The sequence below is a fragment of the Osmerus mordax genome, chromosome 21 (assembly GCF_038355195.1).
Source record: "Osmerus mordax isolate fOsmMor3 chromosome 21, fOsmMor3.pri, whole genome shotgun sequence".
Lineage (NCBI taxonomy): Eukaryota > Metazoa > Chordata > Actinopteri > Osmeriformes > Osmeridae > Osmerus > Osmerus mordax.
In genome coordinates, this window is record NC_090070.1 from 13,579,257 (window position 1) to 13,590,250 (window position 10,994).

A 10,994-nucleotide genomic window follows, 5' to 3' on the forward strand; every position below is an offset into this window, starting at 1 on the left:
GACATGAGTAATCGCTCCATCTCCTGGTGGCTAAAGCAGATTGGACTCCCTCAGTACAGAGAGGTTCTGGAGACCCAATACTATGGACTAGAGGTACTGTCATCTCAATCCTCCTCTCTCCCCTCTCTCTCCTCTCTCTCTCCTCTCTCTTCTCCTCTCTCTCTTTCTCTCCCCTCCTCTCTCTCTCTCTCTCTCTTTCTCTCTCCCTCTCTGTCTCTATCTCATCCCCCTAACCCTAACCCTAGAGAGGGTGAGTGTTAGTTAGATGACAACACGTCCCATCCTCCCTCAGGGTCTGCAGGGGGCCACAGACCAGGACCTCAGAGAGGTGGGAGTGGAGGATCCCTCTCACAGAAGAGCCATCCTCACACACCTGGGACTACACACACACACAGGTACACACACAACCACACACACCTGGGACTACACACACACACAGGTACACACACAACCACACACACCTGGGACTACACACACACACAGGTACACACACAACCACACACACACACCTGGGACTACACACACACACAGGTACACACACAACCACACACACCTGGGACTACACACACACACAGGTACACACACAACCACACACACCTAGGACTAGAGACACTGACTGTCTCTCCACCTTCAAGAAAAGGCTCAAGACGCACTTGTTCCGGGAGTACAACAGTACTTAGGAATGGTTCGCTTGACCCGATGTTAGTTTCCTCAAGGATCACAATGACTCTTGCTTAGAGACTTGTTGCTCTTGTGGTTAGTGGTAACTGATTTAAATTTTTGTACTTGCTGTGATATATTGTTTTTATTATTGTTGCTTGTTTTTTCCACAGGTACACTTGCACTTATAGTGGTTCATGTTGTTTAATTGTAACTTGTTTAACTACATGCTCTTATGGTTCTTCCCTTTGGCACTTACTTTGGTTGTTCACAATGTGTGCTTCATGTTTTGGCTACTCGCAATGTTTTGTGGCTATCTTGTTGTTATGATCAGTGACCTATGCACTTTGTAAAGCTCTCTCTTGGAAGTCGCTTTGGATAAAACCGTCTGCTAAATGAATAAATGTAAATGTAGGACTACACACACACAGGTACACACACAACCACACAAACTCCTGGGACTACACACACACACAGGTACACACACAACCACACACACACCTGGGATGACACACACACACACAACCACACACACCTAGGACTACACACACACAGGTACACACACAACCACACACACACACCTAGGACTACACACACACACAGGTACACACACAACCACACACACACCTGGGACTACACACACACAGGTACACACACAACCACACACACTTGGGACTACACACACAGGTGACTCTACCTGTGTAGATATTTCAGCTGTGACCTTTGACCTGCAGGTGGCGTGCAGCGCAGGGTGACCAGGAAGGGCTCTCTAGGCTCCGCCATCGACCTGGTGAGACCACATGACCACATCACCATAACAACAAGGATGATGGTGTTGATGTTGATGATGCCTGTGATCCCCCCCCCAGGGTAAGTCCAGGAAAGACTTGTTTCGTCAGAGTGTGTTGCCACGGCTACGTCGCATGGACAAGGTGACACTCTCCACTTCCTTCACACAGTTACGCCCCCTGGGGGCAGGCCCTGCCACTGAACATGCCCCCAAACAGGGTCAGGAGGTCAAACACAGGTACTGAGACATGTCCACTGTGTGTAGGAATCTGTGTGTTTATGTGTGTAGAAATCAGTGTGTGTGTGCATGTGTGTGTTTGCGTACAGAGAAAACAGCGAGAGAGACAAAGCGAGGGAGAGTAGGACAGAGTGAGACAGACAGAGAGACACAGACAGAGAGACAGACAGAGACACAGAGAGAGAGAGAGAGAGAGAGAGAGAGAGAGAGAGAGAGAGAGACAGACAGACAGACAGACACATACACAGAGAGAGAGAGAGAGACAGACAGAGAGAAAGAGACAGACACAGACAGAGAGACAGAGAGAGAGAGAGAGAGAGAGAGAGAGAGAGAGAGAGAGAGAGAGACAGACAGACAGAGACACACAGAGAGAGAGAGAGAGACAAAGAGAGAGACAAAGAGAGAGAGACACAGACAGAGAGAGAGACAGACAGAGAGAGAGACAGAGAGACAGAGAGAGAGAGAGAGACAAAGAGAGAGAGACACAGACAGAGAGAGAGACAGACAGAGAGAGAGAGAGACACAGACAGAGAGAGAGATAGACAGAGAGAGAGACAGAGAGACAAAGAGAGAGAGACACAGACAGAGAGAGAGACAGAGAGAGTGAGAGACAGAGAGAGAGAGACACACACAGACAGAGAGAGAGACAGACAGAGAGGCTTGTTAAACTTTTTTGCCATTACATGACATGTTTGTCATGTTCAGGCTCGTCCTCGCTTGTAAAAACCATGGGTGTAATCATGCTTCTAGTGACAAGAATCAAAAAGGAACCACCACTTCCCAATGTGCTGTGATACAACAGCTTGCTGCTTTGTCAATCATTAACTATGGTTGCATCTTGTGTGTGTATAAGAGAGAAAAAGAGAGAGAGAGACAGGGAGGGAAGGAGAGAGAGAGGGGGGAGGCAGGGAGGAAGGGAGAGAGGGAGGCAGGCAGGCAAGGAGGTAGCGAGAGAGAAAGAGAGAGAGACAGGGAGGGAGGGAGATCTGTTGAGCCTTGTTGAATAGCCTTGAGGTGGGCAGTATGTTGACTAGCTGACTGCTATTGAGCAACAACGTTAACTCAATAAAACAACAGCGGAGTTTCCGCCCCTCGGCCAGCGCCAGTGCACGTGGAAACGCTTCTGGAGCTGACAAACTATAGACTGATTCACGTGTGGACAGCGCGGGACGGCGGTGGGACTGAAGTTGACTTGTTAATGCAGGTGAGATAGGAAATCTCTCCCGCTCCCTCTCAAACCGGGAGGCTTCGGAGCGGAATCTGTGGAATGCGCCAGATAGCAGTGTTCCTACGCTCGAGGCCGGGGGGAGATCGTGCAGGAGAACTTGTGGGTACTCGTCCCACACCGTGCCGCGCGCACGCAGGGCGCTGGATTGGAGGGGGTTTAACTCGCTGTTGTAGTTTGTGTGTGCGAGAGTATGTATGTGTAAGCAAGAGATAGTGTGTGTTTGTGTGTGAGAGGGAATGTGTGTATGTGTGTGGGGAGAGAGTTTGTGTTTGAATCTTTCTATCTGAACTCGCTTCTTCGTACGTGACTGTTGACCGGATCGCTTCTCCGTGACTAAAGCCTCGACATGGTGCTGTGAGTGCGCTCTCAGGTAAGCGGATTTAGGCGTTGTCAAAGTTCGGTGGATTTCCTCCGGTCAAAACGCTAACGTGTCATGTCAAGTCACGGTCCGTACGGGACCAGAGAGCATTGTGACTTGATAACAGAACGGTTTTGCTACAGGAAGGTTTTTTCAGTGAGAAGTTTGATTCCACTCTGCCGTTAAACACCAGACAGAGCAGCTCGGGGTTGATTGATGAGATAGAAGCCGGTAACTTCATGCACGGGAGTGGAAATGGTCCAACGTGATATGACGTTAGTACTCATCGGTGCTTAACTAATCATCAGGTGTTTTAATCTATCTTTTTGCTTGGCACATTTAAAATGACGCAACATGTGTTGTATCGACATGGTTGAAATATCTGTTGTTGTGAAGGTGAAGCGTCGCCAACCAAACGGTTGAACACCCGTTTGTTCAAATAGAATTAGCTACTACTCTGGAGTGTAAAACTACTGTCGCCTCTACCGGCTGTCCGCGAGCCTCACCTGCAGACAGGTGTGAGTGGCTTGTACGGGACAACGCCCCTCTAACGGAATGTTGAGTGCTTGTGATATGAACCCCGGAGACGACACTACAGACCGATTCCATGGTTGTTCCTGGTGTCTGGATCAGGGCTGTACAATAACAGCACACACACACACACAGCAACTTTGGAGAGGGACACCAGCAGGGTAGTTAAACTCCGTCTCCATGGCAATGTGTAACGTCCTCAGCTTCCTGTCCGGACAGAGCAGTCTCATGCAACAGGAAGTGGAACAGGAAGTGGATCTATTAGCGGACTGGGAGAGAGGCAGCCTTCTTCCTGTATGTCAGTACGGGGGGGTTACCTGCTTAGTTACCACCCCCCCTGTGGAAACTATGCTGAAGGTCTCTCTCTCTCCTATTCTCCTTTTTTTCAGTAAGAGAAGGAGTATATCTGCTTACCTGAATCAACTGAAGGTAAACACACACACAAGCTCTCACACTCAAACATCAGAGACACTTACATGACTACTCACGTTTACTGAAACAATAATTGAAAGCTGTGTATATGTGTGTGTGTGTGTGTGTGTGTGTGAGCTGTTTGGGGGGAGGAGGGAGATGGAGGACTTGAAGAAGGAGTTAGAGGAGGAGCTGAAACTGAACACTGAGGACCCTCGCAGCCATGCCTGGTACCACGGAGCAGTCAGCAGAGAGGTACACACACAATACACACCTTACACACATACCATACACACCATAAACACACCACACACACCCTGTGTGTCTGCAGGGGGCAGAGTCTCTGCTGCAGAGGGATGGGGACTTCCTTGTGCGGGACTCTAGCTCCTCCCCCGGGGACTACGTCCTGAGCTGCTGTTGGAGGAACGAGCCCATGCACTTCAAGATCATCAGAGTGGTGCTGAGACCCAAGAAGGTGGAGTGTGTGTGTGTGTGTGTGGTGTGTGTGGTGTGTGTGTGTGGTGTGTGTGTGTGTGGTGTGTGTGTGTGGTGTGTGTGTGTGTGGTGTGTTGTGTGTGTGTGTGTGGTGTGTTGTGTGTGTAGGGTCATGTTTAACTACCCTTGTGGGGACCAAATGTATAGAGAAACATGACAAACTTGACCTTGTGTGGTATGTGTGTGTGTATGTGTGTGAGCAGGGATACTCAAGGGAACTGTTCCAGTTCGAGGAGGATCGCTACGACAACGTCCCTGCTCTGATTCGCTACTATGTGGGTGGCCGCCGGCCTATTTCCCAGGCCTCGGGCGCGGTCATCTTTCACCCAATCACACGCACCGTGCCCCTGCGTGTGATCAGCAGGCGTGCGGAGGAGGTCAGCGCCCCCCGGAGGAGCAGAGGAGCAGAACACACCAGGAGACTCAGCTACAACACACACACCCTGCTGCCTCCCAGCACCCTGCTGAGGTACACACACACACACACACACACCCTGCTGCCTCCCAGCACCCTGCTGAGGTACACACACACACTGCTGCCTCCCAGCACCCTGCTGAGGTACACACACACACCCACGTCATTAACACATAAAAATGTGCGTGTGGTGTGTGTGTGTAGGAGTGGCAGTCAGCCTGCTAACCTGGAGAACCTGGGCAGGAGACCATCTCTACAGTCAGCTCAGTCAGACAGCAACCTGCGTCCAGGTACACACACACGCACACACACACACTTAAGACACACACACACACACACACTATAGACACACACACACACACACTGTAGACACACACACACTGTAGACACACACACACAGTAGACACACACTCTAACCTGGTGCTCTTGTTGCTCCTCCTCGTCTCTGTAGGTGCTCCTCCCATTGGCCAGTCAAAGGATTCTGGCCCCGCCCCCATATCTCCAGTGTTCCGTACAGGCAGCGAACCACTGTTGAGTCCCTTACCTCGACACACTCGCCCTTCCAACCCAGGTAACACACACTCACACACCCCTCCCACCCAGGTAACACACACTCACACACCCCTCCCACCCAGGTAACACACACTCACACACACTCCCACCCAGGTAACACACACTCACACACACTCACACCCAGGTAACACACACTCACACACCCCTCCCACCCACGTAACACACACTCACACACCCCTCCCAACCAGGTAACACACACACACTCGCCCCTCCCATGCAGGTAACACACACCCACCCCTCCCACAAAGATAACACACACACCCTCACTCTCTTCCCTCCCCTCCCCCCTCTCTCAGAAGGGGGTGTGACCCTTCGGGGTTCTGACGGACAGCTTCACCCCAGAGCCCCGCCCAAACCCCTCAGAGTCTCTGCCCTCTTCCCCGGAGGTCCGCCCCTTCAGCCCTGCAAGGATGGAGATGACCTGGCCTCCTTATACGACGAGCTGGTCATACAGGTAACTACACCCAACTAACCCTGATGATGGTGGTGATGATGGTGCTGATGGTGTTGATGATGCTGGTTCAGGTGCCGGGATCGGGGAGGCAGGGTCATGTGGAGCGTCTCCGTGCGGAGGAGAAGTGGCAGAGCCGCGCCCGGCTCACTGAGACCTCCTTCACCTTCCTGTCAGGCCACGCCCTCTCGCCAGACACGCCCCCAGAAGGCGTGGGGCCTGAGGAGGACTGGACCTTCCAAAGACCGCAGGTTATCTGTCTGCCTGTCTGTCTGTCTGCCTGTCTGTCTGCCTGTCTGTCTAACTGCCTGTCTGTGTATGTGTTAGGATGCAGAGTTGTAAAGGTTATTATTCCTCTTCTATAGGACATGCTAATGATGTTATGATTATTACGTAAAGTAAATGTTTTAAAGCAGAAGTTGTGAACATAGACAATGTCCTGTGTGTCCCCTCCAGACAGAGCCGGTCTCCTGCTTCCAGCTGGACAGCTTTGAGTCCCTGCTGCTGCCAGACCAGAGCCGTCCTCTGGAGCCGTCTGTGCTGCTGAACCTGAAGCAGCTGTTCAACCAGGCCGACGCCCACAACACCGCCCTGCACATGCTCAGTGTCGACTGCCAGGTACAGCTGAAGGGACACACAATCATTATTAATATTAGTAAAAATAAATATCTTATTATTATAATTACTATTTAATTATGTATTATTATTTTGAGTGTTATTGTTATTTCTATTATTATGATGTTATCATCCAATAATGCACTTCAGGGTTAGATAGAGGAGAGGTTTGGAGGGGTGTGGTCGGCAGGGGTGAGGTTGGGAGGGGTGAGGTTGGGAGGGGTGAGGTTGGGAGGGGTGTGGTCGGCAGGGGTGAGGTTGGGAGGGGTGAGGTCGGGAGGGGTGAGGTTGGGAGGGGTGAGGTCGGCAGGGGTGAGGTTGGGAGGGGTGAGGTTGGGAGGGGTGTGGTCGGCAGGGGTGAGGTTGGGAGGGGTGAGGTTGGGAGGGGTGTGGTCGGCAGGGGTCAGGTTTGGAGGGGTGTGGTCGGCAGGGGTGAGGTTGGGAGGGGTGAGGTTGGGAGGGTTGAGGTCAGGAGGGGTGAGGTTGGCAGGGGTGAGGTTGGGAGGGGTGAGGTCAGGAGGGGTGAGGTCGGGAGGGGTGAGGCCGGCAGGGGTGAGGTTGGGAGGGGTGAGGTTGGGAGGGGTGAGGTCGGGAGGGGTGAGGTCGGCAGGGGTGAGGTCGGGAGGGGTGAGATTGGCAGGGGTGACCAGTCTGCTATCCCATGATGTTCCAGGTGTTGAGGATGGTTGGAGTGACGGAGGAGCAGAAGAGGATCATGGGAGTTTGCTCTGGGCTGGAGTTGCTGCTCCTGCCTCACGGACACCAGCTCAGACAAGACCTCATGGAAAGGTACACACACACCATACACACCACATACACACACCAGCTCAGACAAGACCTCCTGGAGAGGTACACGCACACACACCATACACACCACATACACACACCAGCTCAGACAAGACCTCCTGGAGAGGTACACACACACCATACACACACACACACCAGCTCAGACAAGACTTCCTGGAAAGGTACACACACACCATACACACACCATACACTGAAATACTCATTATCGGCCCTAAACACCTCACCCTCTCAGCCCAGACTTTCTGATTACTAGCCCGATTCCCTAACCGCTCAACCACCTGACTCCCTACCCGTTGCCTCAGGTCCGCCGGCGCAAACACTCTTAAAACCATCAGGACTAAGCACCGGACCTGGGGTGACAGGGCCTTCTCTGCTGCCGCACCCTCCCTCTGGAATGACCTCCTTCTCCCTATCCGTCTGGCTCCCAATATAGCACTATTTAAACAATCCCTCAAAACTCACCTTTTCAACCTTCACCTGAACATCCCCTGATCCCTCCCCTCCACTATTAGACTTATGTTAGTTTTTCTTTATAATGTTCTGTTTGTCTGTTTTGTTCAATCCTTTGTCTTTATATTTTAATGTTGTCTTGTTTTGCTTGTCCTCACACTTGTAAAGCGACTTTGGGTATTTAGAAAAGCGCTATTAAAAAAATAGAATAATAATTATTATACACACACCAGCTCAGACAAGACCTCCTGGAGAGGTACACACACACACACCAGCTCAGACAAAACCTCCTGGAGAGGTACACACACACTCATATATACTTCCCTCTCTCCTATATCCACCTCCCTCCTTTGCTCTTCCCCCCAGACATCACCTTCTAGCGCTGGGTGTTGCCGTGGATATCCTGGGATGCACCGGCAGTGTAGGTCAAAGGTCGGCAGTGCTGCATAAGGTCATCCTATTGGCTGAGGCCCTTAGAAGCCACGCCCATGACCTCTATGCCTTCTCTGCTGTGATGAAGGCTCTGGAGATGCCCCAGGTATACACACACACACCATACACACATTATACGCGCACCATACACACACAACACACACATGCCTGTGTGTGTGTAGGTGCTGAGGCTGGAGAAAACCTGGAGGACTCTAAGGAGGAGCCAGACCGAGGCAGCCGTACTGTTTGAGAAGAAGCTCAAACCCTTCATGAAGGCCCTGAGCCAGGGAGACGGTGAGCGCATGTGTGGATAACGTGTGTGTATAACATGTGTGTGGATAACATGTGTGTGTATAACATGTGTGTGGATAACATGTGTGGATAACATGTGTGTGTATAACATGTGTGTGTATAACATGTGTGTGAATAACATGTGTGTGTATAACATGTGTGTGGATAACATGTGTGGATAACATGTGTGTGTATAACATGTGTGTGGATAACATGTGTGTGTATAACATGTGTGTGGATAACATGTGTGGATAACATGTGTGTGTATAACATGTGTGTGTATAACATGTGTGTGGATAACATGTGTGTGTATAACATGTGTGTGGATAACATGTGTGGATAACATGTGTGTGTATAACATGTGTGTGGATAACATGTGTGGATAACATGTGTGTGTATAACATGTGTGTGGATAACATGTGTGGATAACATGTGTGGATAACATGTGTGTGGATAACATGTGTGTGTATAACATGTGTGTGGATAACATGTGTGGATAACATGTGTGTGTATAACATGTGTGTGGATAACATGTGTGGATAACATGTGTGTGTATAACATGTGTGTGGATAACATGTGTGGATAACATGTGTGGATAACATGTGTGTGGATAACATGTGTGTGGATAACATGTGTGTGGATAACATGTGTGGATAACATGTGTGTGTATAACATGTGTGTGGATAACATGTGTGGATAACATGTGTGTGTATAACATGTGTGTGGATAACATGTGTGGATAACATGTGTGGATAACATGTGTGTGTATAACATGTGTGTGGATAACATGTGTGTGGATAACATGTGTGGATAACATGTGTGTGTATAACATGTGTGTGTATAACGTGTGTGTGTGTATAACATGTGTGTGTATAACGTGTGTGTGTGTGTGTATAACATGTGTGTGTATAACGTGTGTGTGTGTGTGTATAACGTGTGTGTGTGTGTGTGTATAACGTGTGTGTGTGTGTATAACGTATGTGTGTGTGTGTGTATAACGTGTGTGTGTAGACTCGGTGGTGCAGACTCCTGTCTCTGTTCCTCACCTCGTTCCTCTGCTGATGCTGATGGAGGGGGAGGAGCTAGCGGAACACTCGGACAAGGGCTGTCAGCTGATCTTTGACATCCTCCAATCAGCACGCAGCATTGCCCTGCTGGCACCCCAATACCAGGAGCACGCACACACACTACTGACAGGTACACACACACACACACACACACTACTGACAGATACAAACACACACACTACTGACAGGCACACACACACTACTGACAGGTACACACACACACACTACTGGCAGGCACACACACACACACACACACTACTGACAGGCACACACACACACACACTACTGACAGGTACACACACACACACTACTGACAGGTACACACACACACACACTACTGACAGGTACACACACACACACACACTACTGATAGGTACACACAATACACACACACAACCAGGTACATGACCAGCCCACTGACTAGTCTGATTGGCTGATGCTGTATGATTGACAGGTGGCTGGCAGCCAATCCCGGAGCTGCTGGAGGCGTTCCAGACAGAGTTTGCTTTGAGGCTGTTCTGGGGTCAAGGGTCCGGAGCCGGCCGGCCGGAACGCTACAGCAAGTTTGACAACATCCTCAATGTGCTCTCCAACAAGCTGGAGCCTCTGGAGGCCTTAAGCCCTGACCCTAGCCCTGACCCTAGCCCTGACCCCTAGCCCTGACCCTAGCCCTGACCCCTAGCCCTGACCCTAGCCCTGACCCCTAGCCCTGACCCCTAGCCCTGACCCCTAGCCCTGACTCTTTGCTCCCCTAGCCCTGACCCCTAGCCCTGACTCTTTGCTCCCCTAGCCCTGACCCTAGCCCTGACCCCTAGCCCTGACTCTTTGCTCCCCTAGCCCTGACCCCTAGCCCTGACCCTAGCCCTGACTCTTTGCTCCCCTAACCCTGACCCCTAGCCCTGACCCTAGCCCTGACCCTGGCCCTGACCCCTAGCCCTGACCCCTAGCCCTGACCCAGACTTTTTGCTCCCCTAGCCCTGACCCCTATCCCTGACTCTTTGCTCCCCTAGCCCTGACTCTCCTACACTAGTGTGTGTGTGTGTGTGTGTTTGAATGTACGTGTGTGTGTCTGTTTGTGTGTGGAGACATCATTTGTTTATCTGTGGTATGTTCTGTATTCGTTTGAAATGTATGTTTCTGACTAATGACAATATTTAACAACTAAATAAATGATTTAAAGGAA

General features: G+C 50.7%; 1 protein-coding gene and 1 long non-coding RNA gene across 2 annotated transcripts; one reads left to right on the forward strand and one right to left on the reverse strand.

The window, feature by feature from the left end:
- sh2d3a (SH2 domain containing 3A) lies at positions 1 to 10,727 on the forward strand. The gene is given in 18 exon segments (XM_067259805.1): positions 1 to 93; positions 293 to 395; positions 1,395 to 1,521; positions 1,523 to 1,687; positions 4,194 to 4,233; positions 4,354 to 4,470; positions 4,547 to 4,690; positions 4,914 to 5,179; positions 5,330 to 5,415; positions 5,577 to 5,696; positions 5,995 to 6,152; positions 6,224 to 6,400; positions 6,606 to 6,767; positions 7,438 to 7,553; positions 8,388 to 8,559; positions 8,636 to 8,747; positions 9,756 to 9,941; positions 10,266 to 10,727. Coding segments are annotated over 18 exon segments (2,544 nt in total). The 5' UTR covers positions 1 to 3; the 3' UTR covers positions 10,469 to 10,727.
- LOC136965627 (uncharacterized) lies at positions 10,304 to 10,992 on the reverse strand. The gene is made up of 3 exons (XR_010879320.1): positions 10,837 to 10,992; positions 10,463 to 10,557; positions 10,304 to 10,425 (listed from the first exon to the last, which is right to left on the reverse strand). It is a non-coding gene; the product is annotated as an uncharacterized lncRNA (long non-coding RNA).
- Positions 10,993 to 10,994: the final 2 nt, after the last annotated feature.